This window comes from Notechis scutatus, chromosome 12 (assembly GCF_049901735.1).
Source record: "Notechis scutatus isolate UNSWTSFEM ecotype Mainland chromosome 12, rNotScu1.2, whole genome shotgun sequence".
Classification (NCBI taxonomy): Eukaryota; Metazoa; Chordata; class Lepidosauria; order Squamata; family Elapidae; genus Notechis; species Notechis scutatus.
Genome location: NC_142020.1, coordinates 882,852 through 895,460, shown reverse-complemented (window position 1 = coordinate 895,460; position 12,609 = coordinate 882,852). Strand labels below are relative to the sequence as shown.

The 12,609-nt window shown below is 54.4% G+C and overlaps 2 protein-coding genes across 2 annotated transcripts; one reads left to right on the top strand and one right to left on the bottom strand.

Annotated features, from left to right (window-relative positions):
• The first annotated feature begins 2,293 nt into the window (after positions 1–2,293).
• Positions 2,294–8,044, top strand: KDM8 (lysine demethylase 8 (putative)). Its single transcript, XM_087973084.1, is given in 9 exon segments — positions 2,294–2,766; positions 2,833–2,845; positions 2,848–3,010; positions 3,158–3,290; positions 3,534–3,575; positions 4,001–4,150; positions 4,539–4,631; positions 4,841–5,051; positions 6,959–8,044. Coding segments are annotated over 8 exon segments (1,209 nt in total). The 5' UTR covers positions 2,294–2,316; the 3' UTR covers positions 5,006–5,051; positions 6,959–8,044.
• NSMCE1 (NSE1 component of SMC5/6 complex) lies at positions 5,170–10,649 on the bottom strand. Its single transcript, XM_087973086.1, has 7 exons — positions 10,496–10,649; positions 10,184–10,421; positions 9,954–10,031; positions 7,231–7,377; positions 7,003–7,119; positions 6,121–6,241; positions 5,170–5,789 (listed from the first exon to the last, which is right to left on the bottom strand). Exons 1-7 carry the CDS (start codon positions 10,615–10,617, stop codon positions 5,704–5,706), a joined length of 909 nt encoding a protein of 302 aa, XP_087829212.1. The 5' UTR covers positions 10,618–10,649; the 3' UTR covers positions 5,170–5,703.
• Between the last annotated feature and the right edge of the window lie 1,960 nt (positions 10,650–12,609).

Sequence of the window (12,609 nt, the reverse complement as noted above, 5' to 3'; positions counted from 1 at the left end):
CTGGGAACTCTGCTCATCCTGACTCAAGCACCCAGGCTGGCAAATGTTTCTCCATCTGAAATGATGTTTAACTTAAACCACAGCTTCATAAATAGAAAGGCATGATATAAATAAAATAGCACACTCTTGTCGTCCCTCCCACCTTTATCTCCAGGAACAACACAACCAACTGCAGATGGGCTTGGCAAGGAGAGATGCTACTTGAGGCCTGAAAGTCTTCCTGAATTCACTGGTCCTCCAAGGAGAGTCACACTTTCTTGGGCCTTGCCACATTAATTTTGCTTTATTTTGTTTTTGTGACCTCTGCAGTAATGAGAACCAAGCAGTTATTGGAGTTTGCTGACATTCACATATTTTGTTGTATTTTAAAAAGTGTTGCCAGCATCTGCATGTACCACAAATTAAATTAGGTTTGAATTTTATTGCCTGTTTTATTTAATTTATCTTAGCTGTTGTGTTCAAGCTGTGGACCAGCTGTTGTCTTGTGAAAAAAAGAATGTTAATTTGAGGGGAACAATTTAAGGCTTTCTACAACGGGTGCTAAGTAATCACTCTGGCAATTATATCTCCTGAGCCTTCATGACTGTTCCGTTGTCAAGAGCTGGCTTAGGAACCTATTCATCCTGGGGAAGACAAGGCCACCAAACAGCCAGGTGCCACTTCTCAGAGCAGCTCTTTCCAACCACACCAATGTCTCCATTCTCATTAGGCAGAGGATAGCAAAACCTTCGCTTCCAGCCCATGGCACACAGAATCCAGACAAGGGAGACTCCTGAAGGCAGAGACCCTCAAGGGATCGAACCACATTCTGAGGAATGCAGGTCTGCTCTTTAAAAACAGCTGAGCTTGCAACCTGGGACAAGATAGAGAAGGGATTAAGGGGGATTCACAAAGCAACATGGCTTGTTCAAGAAAGAGTGGAGTTAGATAAATACAGAGGCTTTAATCATGCCCACGTGTGTACTTAGAACTTGAATATTACTGTACTTTGCAAGCTGGGGTTTTTTTGGGGGGTGGGGGGGGATAGGGAAACAAGGCTAAGAAGGGTGAGCATGGCCATCAGTCACACTAAGCAGAGAGCTATTCCAGAATGATAGCCACAAACACTCCTTTTAGGCCTTGCTTTTCCACTAAGAAAACCTTTTAATTTTTTTCTAAGATCGTGGTAGATTTCTTTTTCTCCCAAGGTGTACATGTGTGCAGATTAGTAGCCAGACGTGTGATCTTTTGTGTCTGTGTGGCAAGAGTTGGGGCAGAAGAAATAAGCTGTTGCATCTGAAAAATCACTTCACCAAGAGCATCTCTGAATCAGAGAATTGCCAGGTATGGGGGGGGGGGGAGGTTGGCTGTACGACTCCTTGCGTATCTGGAAGGGTATTCAAGGCTTCAAAGGTGAGCACCGCAATCAAAACCTCTTGCAGCAGGGTCCAAAGGAAGGGGTGGCTTCTAGATACCAGTCACTGAAGAGAACTAACAGGACCCCAGCACTGAACCCATGCCCCATGAACCAGCTCCGGGCACTGGCTTCAAAGTGGCCAGAAAGACCAGTCAGGCTAAGCCTGCCATTTTTTTGAAAGTCTGCCATGCTTGCTGCTTGAAAAGGGGCAGACCTTGGGTCTCAACATATAGAGAGAGGCCTGCGAGTGCTGCTGCAGCCCTAAACTTTACAGCAGGGGTCCCAACCTTGGCCCCTTTAAGACTTGTGGATTTCAACTCCCAGAATTCTCCAGCCAGCATAACTGCAGAGCAGAGCTGGCTGGAGAATTCTGGGAGTTGAAGTCCACAAGTCTCAAAGGGGCCAAGGTTGGGGACCCCTGCCATAAGGGATTCAAGGAATTTTTCTCCAAAGGGGCAACTTTAAGGGGCCTGGATTCCCCGACCGGCAACAGCTGAATTCTGGGCGTTGAAGTCCGCAACGTCTTCAAAGTGGCCCAGGCCGAGAAAAGCGAGACGTGCTGCCAGACAGCAGCGCCCCGAGAGGCTCAACCAGGGGACTTCGGGGGAGGGGCACTGGCTACGCTCGCCCACAAGGGGCGGGGCTTGGACCTGCAGCTCGCCCACAGCTCCTCCCCTGCCGCCTCGCAGCGCCGCCATCCGGGCTCAGCCCCGCCCTGCCGCAGCCCCGCCCACACAGCGACTCAGAAGCGGAAGCTCGGCCAGCCCGCCCCTGGTGTCTTACAGGGTGAACGCCGTGCACGAGTAGCGGGGGAGGGGGTGTAGGAGCGAGCGTCTGCGCAGGCGCAGATCTCCCGCGGCGCCTCGGAGTGACGCGTGTTGGGCGCCGCTCCGGCCGGGCTGACTCCGGGTGGGGGCGGCATGAGCGAGGAGGGGGCGGCCTGGGCGGCGATGGAGCCGGCGGAGGTGCTGCGGGCCGCGCGGGCCGGGCCGGGCCTGGGCGCGGTGGGGGCGGGCGCGGCGGCGCTGCTGAGCGAGGCGGCGGCGCTGCTGGGCCAGGCCGAGGCGCCGGGCGGGTGGCCGGCGGCGGCGCGGGAGGCCTGCCTGCGGGCGGCCGAGCGGCTGGGCGACTGGGCGTGGGAGCGGCTGCAGGAGGGCCCGTGGCACCGGGTGGGCCGCGCCTGGCGCCGCCTCTTCGCCCACGCCTGCCTGCTGCGGGCGCTCTGCCTGTGCCGGGCGCGGGGGCCCTGCGCCGAAGCCCTGCGCGCCTGCGACCTGGGGCTGCTGCTGGGCACGCCCGGCCCCGAGCTGGCCCGCCTGGCCGCGCTGCTGCAGCGCCTGCTGCCCGCCCCGGAGGGCCCGCCCGGCAAGGTAGGACGGCGGGAGGAGGGGGCCGCGGGGGAGGGAGTCGCCCTCTGACCCCTTCCCTCCCCGCAGAAGCCGCGCTCGGAACGCCCCCGGCCCGGGCGGAGGAGGCGGCGGCGGCGGCGCGGGTGCCGGTGTCCCGGGTGCGGCGCCCGTCCCTGCAGCGCTTCCGCGAGCGCTTCCTGCTGCCCGGGGCGCCGCTGGTGCTGGAGGGCGTCGTGGACCACTGGCCCTGCCTGCGTAAGTGGAGGTGAGGCTCCCTCCGCCTCCCGCCCAGCCCGGACCCGGCGGCCTCCCGAAGGCGATCGATCCGTGGCGGGGGAAGAGCCGCCGCGGGGCTGAAGGAACCGGCGGGCGGAGTCTGGCGCTCAGGCTTGGCCTTCTCCTCTGCCCGCAGCGTGGATTACCTGCTTCAGTTGGCCGGCAACCGCACCGTCCCGGTGGAGCTGGGCGCTCGCTACACCGACCAGGATTGGTCCCAGAACCTCATGACGGTCGCGGAGTTCGTCGGCCGCTTCGTCAAGCAGGAGGTCCGAGCTCTTCCTTCATCGAAGCCCCCGACGGACTGACTGGGGGCGCCTCCTCTCCGGCCAAAAGCAGCGGGGCTCCCTTGCAGGACGTGGAGACCCAGCGAGCGCCCCTCTTCGGGGAAAGGGGGGAGGGCAGGGCCTGCGCTCTGGGTCAGCCTTTACAGGGGCAAATGGGGAGGGGGGGCGGTTTTGCCTCCTTTGCTGCTCTGCTGACTCTCTTCTGCCCTTTCCTTTCCATGCCAGAATCCCAATGGATACCTTGCTCAGCACCAGCTTTTTGAACAGGTAAATGCAGAAATTACTGTGCATCCCAGGAAACGGATGTGTGTGTCTCTTTGCCCTGAATCAAGCCCCAAAGTGTGTTCTCAGGGGCAAAAGGACTTGTGCCCCCTCCAGTTGCCCTTCACGCAGAGAGATCTCTCAAGGAAAAAAAGTTATCAGAAGCCTAATCCTCCCCCACCCCCAATTTATTTATTTATGCGAAATTCTATGGCTGCCCACCTGAGTCTCAGTGACTCTGGGCCGTTTACAACAAGGGTGAAAGCCCAATGCAAAAACCATAAACTGTCACTCTCTTGGCATAACAATCAGATAAGCCGCTTGATGGGCTCCATCTCACTTGGGGCCCCTGGCCGCCTAAGCATTTTAATGGGAAGGTACCTACAGATCATGTTCTCTCTTGACTTTTACTTCTGATGGGATATCACCAGATCCCAGAGCTGAAGGAAGACATTGGCATCCCGGACTATTGTTGCCTGGGCAAAAATGATGAAGAGGAGATCACCATCAATGCCTGGTTTGGCCCATCAGGGACCATCTCACCTCTTCACCAGGATCCACAACAAAATTTCTTGGTCCAGGTTTGTTTACATCCTCCAGAAGTTTTTTCCAGGGCAGAAACAATGCCGACCCCCTGTCGTTCTTCACATATTTCAGCTTGCTCTGGACCATCATCTTAATCCAACTTCTGGCATCACCACTGTTTCAATTGGACCAAATTATTGATGGGGCACTAGAGCTATTCGCTGGGCGTTCCAAGTGCCTTCCTAGCAGGCTGCTAACTTCACCCTGTGAATTAGTAGAAGAAGGGGATACTGCCTGTGGCTTACTAACTCTCAGGGCACGAAGAAACCGTGCCATCTCTGCATGGGCCTAGCCTGGAACATCTGAAAGATAAGGGCAGGTAGATGATGGAAGTACTTCTCCCCATCATGACAGGCAATTAACTTTTCATGTTCCCATTTTCAGGTGATGGGACGCAAATATATCCGTCTGTTCTCTCCTGACCAGTCTGAAAAACTGTATCCACACGAAGGCCACCTTCTTCACAACACCAGCCAGGTGGGCGACACCTGCGACTCATGAAACAATGGCTGCTATTTGCTCACTGCCACTATTTGCCCACTGCAATTTTTAAAGCTGGCTGCCCAAAAAGGCTTGCCACAGGCATGTTGGGACAAAGCCATTTCTTCCCCATCTTCCGAGGACGCAGGGATGGTACTTTTGAGCTTCTTGAAGTGTTTAGTCTCAAAAGGGCATTTCTTTTGCAGGTTGATGTGGAAGACCCTGACTTCGTGAAGTTTCCTAAGTTCAAGGAAGCAGCATTTCAAGACTGTATCTTGAGCCCTGGAGAGGTCCTATTTATCCCGGCCAGTTACTGGCATTATGTTCGAGCCCTGGACACCAGCTTCTCCGTTAGCTTCTGGTGGTCCTAGTTTATGCTGAGAACAGAACAGCCACATCCAGAGGAGCCAAGAATAGGTACAGGTACAGAATGATCCAAGAAAAGCACACCCACCCAAAGATGCAGTAAGCAGAATAATCCTGTCTTCTAGATCCTGCTACTTCCACATGCACTAGAATAACATACTTTGCGATATTCAGTCCCAAGTTTATTTTGTCAGTAGAAAACACCTCACTCGCAGCTACCAACATTAAGGCTTAAGCAAATCATCCTGCAGAGTCCCAAAGTGCTCCATAGGCAGCAAACAAGCTCTTGGGTGAAGTATTAAAATTCCCTAATGGATCTACCACCCACTCAAGTCCCACCAGCTCAGGGGGGGGAGTAATGCCAACAGCAAAATGTCTTTAGGGAGAGAAGAGGCAGGGATGGCCCACTGGGTGAGTGGAGTAAGTGCTCAGACATGTCCTGTTGCGCCAAGTGAGATATAACCCCGTCTACAGCGATGATTCCCCTTATAAAGGAGAAATGTTGAGGACAGTGCTCCATAGGCAGCAAACAAGTGGCAGGCCAACTGCCCAACCACAATCAAAGCAAAAAGGAAGGCAAAATGGCTGCCCTTGCAGTTTTTAGCTTTTAACCCCTGCACAGCCCCACTTTGTCCAGGTGCGCCCAGAGAAAGAACCTGCTCCTCCGTGTCGTCCGAGAGGTCAGAGGCTGTTGGTGCTGCTGCTATTGCTGGTGCCTGGAGCCTGTCCTGGAGGCTTTCCTGCTCTCTCTCCTGGCGCTCGAGGGCAACTGGCTGGGAGGATGGAGGTCTGCATTGCAAAGGAGAAAGGAGGAGGATGAGCTGAAGGAGGAAGGGGAGCCAGAATGGTGTTGGCTCACATCCCAGAGCCAGCACTTTTATGGTGAAGGCAGAACACCCCGACTCACGCAAAGGCTTTGGCTCTGATACTGTTTTCATTTGGTCCTCCCCTCTATTTGAACGAGGCTGCATTTTCCAGCACAAAGCGATGCCTCGCAATCTTACAAAATGAAAGAAAGGCCAAGTCGCCCTTATTGATGAGGTACTGTGGTCAGGTTGCCCTCGCCTCCCTGGGAAAAGCAGATATTCCACAGACAGACATGCCACCCTCGGGTTTTTACCTGGAATTTGGTGAGGCCAAAACTGCTTGCAGTGAGGGCAACGGGGCTCTGGTTGTGCTTGGAAGTACTTGGAAAGGCAAGAGCAATGGAGCACAATTCCACAGTCCTCACACACTTGACTCTGAAATGGAAGCAATCGCGTTGAGTCACACGTACAGATCAAGGAGATACCAGGCCTCTTGCCTCTTCAGGAACTTCAGAGGTTTTGATGGGTTGGGTCGAAATGTTGCTGCCAGAATGTTTGAAGGCCCTCGTCGTCTCCCTCCAAGGGAAGCAAGGGGGGAAGCAGCTTTCCATAAACCCACTTGACTGGGCTTGTCCTCTATTCTATCACCACCAGCTGCTCTAGAGGAGTCCAGGAAATGCATTTGGTGGTTTGTAATTGTTTTTAGCCTTGTGTGTTTGAGTGATGTGGCTCAGGCCTCCAGAACAGAATCTTGCACCCTCCCTACAAAAAACGGCCCAGCCACTGCCGGGGACCCTCCAGCCTTCGCTGTGCTGGGAGCCCTGCTTCCAAAGAGGCCAAACCCCTTGAGCAAGGAGGTGTCCTTTTCTGCCTTAAGTCCAAGGAAAACTTGCTAAATGGGCAGGAATTCAGCCAAGAGGCTGACCAGCTTCACGGGGAGGGTTTGGGAGGCTTTTCGAACTTTGGCCCATCACCTGCTTAACAGTTGGGAACTGCAGGGCAGCAACTGCTAAATTAGTCTGTGGTAGCCAAACATCAGGAGTCTGGTAGCTCATTTTTTTACTAACGGATTTTATTACAAAGTAGGACTGAGCTGCAGCTGATGTTAGTTCACCATTAATTACCATACTATTACTGATTTTTTTTTTACAGGTGATCCATGTCTTGCATCTGCCATAAGATGGGCTGGTAGTTACCTGAACAGAAAGGCTGTGGCAGATGTGGCATTTCCGGGCAGACTCCGGGTAATGGCGGAAGATGTACTGTTCCAGTTCAAGGATGCTGCGGATGTGCAGGGTGTACTCCCCTTCTTTCTGTAAAACACATCAACAAACTGTCAATCATCCTTGGCGCCCATCAGCCCCTCCTCTCTCCTGTGCAGGAGGTGGTGTGATGTGCTCATCGTCTCTGAGGCTTTAGCCCACCTCACACAGCCACTTCTTCTGCACCAGCTGTTGAAGCACTTGCTCCACCTCCATTTTCTTCATTTTCTTTGGCTTCAACTGGTCAGCCAAGTTCAAGATCTCGGTGGACGATGCAAAGCCGTTCCCGGACATCAGGATCAGATCCAGCTGTAAAAATAAAGGACCGAACGTTACTTCTGCCGAAACTCTTTCCCCGGACAGACACAGGGTGCCACATCTTAGGCACACACACACACACACACACACACACACACAGAGAGAGAGTTTCCAATCAGGGATGGTGTGACTTGATGTTTGCCCCAACAGGACCCAAGAGGCAGAACGCATGTAGGAACTATTAGACTGTCATCCACTAGAACTTAATAAATGTGGTTTTCCTGGAATAGATAAACATGGCTACAGCCCTGGAGAGATTTGTATTGTATTTTTGTTTTTAACTCTACAGACCATTTTACACATCACACACGGGCCAAAAAAGAAGAGAATAAATAGCTGTAACCTAAAATTAGTGACATGCTTCAAGAAAAAGCTTGGACAACAGAATGCAGGTCTACATCCTGCGGAAGCACCTCTGCTGCATCAGTCCGTTCCAGGAAAGTGTTCGTGACTGGCCATCTCATTGGGATCATTCCAACAAAAGAGAATCTCTCTAGCTCAGAGTAACTCTGGGTCCTTGATGCTCTTTGAGATGGATTGCTTGCAGACGTTTCCTTACCCGACTAGGAAACCTCATCAGTGCAATCTACCACCTCTCCTTCCATCCCCCTACCACCACAACTGATGAAGCTTCTTGGACGAGAAGCAAAACATTTTCCTCAAGGAAAAAACAGTCCAGTTGCATTTTTGAAAAAGCACCTTTGAGACAACTATGACCTGGATCAATGGTTGCCAACCAGTGGGCCAGGGACCACTGGTGGTCCGTGAGAAAATTTTGGTGGTTGGCAGAGAAACATCATCCCCACACCTCCTCAAAGCAATTAATCCAGGCTGCGCGGGAACACAAGGCTTGCGTCACTTGCATTGTGAACAACACAAGGTAGTGAGGAGAGGGGGGAAAGGATGGAGGGGGGAACTTGCCCCACAGGCCCCATGTGCCTCACCTGGCCACCGGGCTGCTTCTTTCCGCTTCTTTCTTCAGCTTTTGTGCAAGGAAAGCAGCAAAAGTCTTTCTTTCTCTCCCCCAAACTCCTCCAGAAATGAGTCTTTGGGACCCTGCAAGGCCTCCTGCTCCAAGAGGCTGCGCCAGCAAAGACTCATTTCTGGCAGAGTTTGGGGGAGACAGAAAGACTGCTGCTGCTTCTGCTGCTTTCCTTGCATGAAGCCAAAAGTCAGTCTCTCTCTCCCTCCCTCCCTCCCCACCCCACCCACCCCCCAGAATGGAGCTGGAGACAGTATCCTGCGATTCCCAAATAAAGAATATTCGATTGGTAGGAAAATGAGGTGGGAATTTTCCTGCAGACTTTTGGGGGGATTTTCCCAGGGTGTCTAGTCTGCAGAATTTAAAATTATGAGTTTGGTGATATCTGAGGTCCAAAAGGTTGGCGACCCCTGACCTAGGTGACTGAGAATCTGCGTAGACAGCATCAGTGCAACCAAGAACCAAGCTCAGAGACCACCCAGGAGCCCTCATAAGGATTATTTAGAACATACTCAGGCTACTTCACAGCACAAATTACTAGAGATCCAGGAGTTGCTAAAACTTAACAAGGCAGTAATCGTTCCTCTACTTGCTCTCCCAAAGAATTCTCATTAGCAGAATTAATGGAGAGGAAGCAAACAGCACATCCTGGTTGGGGGGGCTTCTATCCAGACTATTTCATAAAATCCATCCCATGAACAGTCACATAGTGAGGGGTTTAAGTCCGGCCCCAGGGTAAACTCAATAAAATGTAACCATTCAACAAATGGGGTTACTGTGGTGTCCAGAATTTACCTACTAACTTATCTTAGCAGAATCCCTCTACTTTCATCAGTAGCTCCAATTCAAATCAACCACTGTTTCATGCTCAAAGTGCCACAAATTATATGTTTCTACTGCCTCTGCCATGAACCGATGCTGACCACCCTCGCCTGGCAGATGGAGCAGGACAGGAGTCCTCACAAGGACATGGCGAAGATCCCGGTTGCCTTTCTCTGTTGCATGTCAAACCAAGCTCTGGAGGCTATATTGCCCAGAGTTGGGAAGAGGCCCAATTTGTATCAATTTGCTGGACAGACTGCGGCAAGGTGAGCCCCAGAGGAGCGCTCTGCAATAGCAGTAGCACTTATATACCGCCTTCACAGTGCTTTCCAGCCCTCTAAGCAGTTTACAGAGTCAGCCTCTTGCCCCCAACAATCTGGGTCCTCGTTTGACCCACCTCGGAAAGATGGAAGGCAGAGTCAACCTGGAGCTGGTCAGGATTGAACTGAATTGCTGGCAGCAGGCAGGCAGCAGAAGTAGCCTGCAGTATTGCCCTCTAACCACTGTACAACCTCGGCTCTATATAACGCTTCATAGTGCTTTTACAGCCCTCTCTAAGCGGTTTACAGAGTCAGCCTCTTGCCCCCAACAATCTGGGTCCTCGTTTGACCCACCTCGGAAGGATGGAAGGCAGAGTCAACCTTGAACCAGTCAGGATCGAACCGCTGGCTGTGAGCAGAGTTAGCTCATTTCCCTTCGTGCTTCTCCTGAGCAACCCGGCAGCAGCCTTGGACATTTGGTCCAGGGCAGTAGCCATACTTACCGTCTTCTTGAACAGCTCCAGCTCGTTTTCAGAGAAGTCGCTGGCCATTTTGGTGATGTCGGTTTCTGCCAGGTTCACCTGGGATCGGAAGGAATTGGGGGGATGAAAGGCGGTGTTGGGGGTCAGAGCTGCGGGGCCTCTGGGCAGGGAAGCCCCCTTCGGTTCAGGGGCCACGATCCACGGGGGGCTTTAAACACCTCTCCCGAAGGGGGCCTCCTCCTCCTCCTCACCAGGGCCAGGTAGGTCCCCCCGCTGTCCTCCGCCGAGCCCTTCCGGATCTCCATGGAGAGCGGCTGCAGCTGCGCGTTCAGGGCGGCCAGGAAGTCGTCCAGCTGCTCGCCGGCGCCGGGGCTGCGGAAGGGGGCACAAGGGGGAGGGAGCGTCAGGCAGTCCTCGAGCGCCCCCCCACAGCCTCCGGGGAGCCCCGGCCGGGCGGGGCGGCAGAGACCCCCCAGCGCTCGCCGGGCCCTCTCCGGGCAGCCCGCCCGCCCCAGCCGGCCCTTCCCTCCCGCGGCCTCCCCGAGCGGCCCTCCGGCGCCCACTGACCCGGGTGCCGCTGGCAGCACAGCCGGCGCAGCCGCTCCGCCTCGGCCGCCTCCACCACCCCGCGGGCCAGCAGCGCCTGCAGGAAGCGCCGGTGCGCGTCGGTCAGCGCGTCGGCCATGGCGGGAGGGAGGGGGCGGGGCTCCGGGAGGGGGCGGGGCTCCCGCGCGCGCCCTTCCCGGGCGGGGCTCCTGGTTAGCGCGCCTCCTCCTCCAGTCTCCGGATCGCCCTCTGGCGGACGGGCGGAGGCCTGCAAGGGGCCGCTTGTCCAACGCCCGCGGGCGCCTTCCTTCCGTTTTCTGGCGAAACCGGCGCCTCGGTGTGGGCCATGGCGGGGGTCGGCGGGGCGCGGCTGACCCGACGGCTCGCCCGAAACCCCGGCGGGCGCCTTTAGTTCCGGGGGGGGAGAGGTTCCGTCGGCTGGCACGGAAAGCAGAGCCCCCCCCACCCCGGGCGTGACTGCATGAAGCGGCCGAGCCCGCGCGGGGCCCCAGAGCTTTGGAGGGGCCGAAGGAAAGGGCCGCTCCGGGAGGCCTCTGGAAGCGCCGGCTCGAAGGTTTGGGAGCCCCACTGGCATCGGTGGCCCCTCCGGCCGTGCCCCGTGCTGGGCTGGGCACCGGTGGAGGGTCTTGCCCTTCTGCCCCCACTGCAATTGTATGTTCACCTCGCCCTTTTTATATCCAACTCAGGACGGTGAGCAAACAGAACATAGAACCTTAGGGTTGGAGGGGACCTCAGAGGTCTTCTAGTCCAACTTCCTGCTCAAGGCAGGAGCCTTATGCCCAGCGGTGGGATTCAACTTTTTTTTTCTATCACTTCAGTGGGCATGGCTTGGTAGGTGTGGCTTGGTGGGCGTGGCACGGGAAGGTTACTGTAAAATCCCCCTTCCCTCCCCACTCCACTGACCTGCTTTCCAGTTCCCTTCTCCTGTGCAGGGCAACCAAAGAGCAGCCAGCCAATGAGCTGGGACTCAGTGGGAGGCAGAGAAGAGATGGGGGTAGGACCAGCCAGAGGTGGGATTTGCCAGTTCTCCGAACGACTCAACATTTCCGCTTCCAGTTTTCCAGAACTGGTCAGAACCGGCTGAATACCACCTCTGCTTATGCCACCCCACTTATCTTTCTCTTCCATAAACTAGACATAACCAATTCCTGCAAGCATTCATTATACAATTTAGCATCCACCCCCTAGTCATTGTTGCTCCCATCTGCTCTCCAGAGTCTCAGCATCTTGTTTGTATCGTGGTGGCCAAAACTGGCTGCAGTACTCCAAGTGCGGCCTTACCAAGGCCTTATAAAGGGGTACTAACTCTTCATGTGAAGTTGTTTCTATCCCTCTGTTGATGCAGCCTAGGATGGCATTGGCTTTCCTGGCCATTGCAGAACATTGCTGGCTCATAGTTAAGCAGCTAGGACACCTAACAGTTGCTGCCGTTGAGCCAGGCCCTTCCGATTCCATGCCTCTGCACTTGGCTGTACCTACCTAGTGCTCCTTCCTGTTTTCTCCCCAACTATCATCCCGTGAGGCAATTGGGCTGAGAGGGATTGGCCCAATGCCACCCAGCCAACCTTCATGCAGGACTAGTATTCACCACTTCTCCAAAGGGGCCTTTATGTTACCATCTTCTGGACAGAGGAAGCAACTCTGCCCTCTGGAACTCCATCCCCCTAGAGCAGAGGTCTCCAAACTTGGCTGGAGAATTCTGGGAGTTGAAGTCCACAAGTTGCCAAGTTTGAGGACCCCTGTTCTAGAAGCAGGCATGGGGGTCCTTGAAGGCCCCCAAAACCTTCCAAAGTATGAACGGAGTCTGCTAGTGAAATCCGTGTTGTATGTCGCTGATGGCTCTAGTTGTTTTTTAACCCAAGCTGCCACTTTTTTGGTTAGGGATTGTTTTGTTTTGTGTCTTTAAGTCACTATTCTGGTGATTGCCTGGATTGCTCCCTGCTGTTTTCTTGTCAAACTTTTTTAGGAGTGATTAACCCTTGCATCCTTCCTAGGGCTGAGTGAGAGCGACTGGCCTGAGATGATTCAGCTGGCTTTGTGCCTAAGATGGGTCTAGATTGAAACTCAGTGCCTCTTGGCTTTTAGCTGGTGCCTTAAATCAGCTTCAATC

Bases quoted from the DNA above. Each gene is read 5' to 3' on its own strand.
- NSMCE1 (XM_087973086.1), bottom strand. From the start codon at position 10,617: ATGGCCGACGCGCTGACCGACGCGCACCGGCGCTTCCTGCAGGCGCTG. The intron at 10,422-10,495 runs GTGGGCGCCGGA...CTGCCCGGAGAG, and splicing joins TGCCAGCGGCACCCGGGTCA to GGCCCGGCGAGCGCTGGGGG. The intron at 10,032-10,183 runs GTGAGGAGGAGG...TTCCGATCCCAG, and splicing joins GGGGGACCTACCTGGCCCTG to GTGAACCTGGCAGAAACCGA.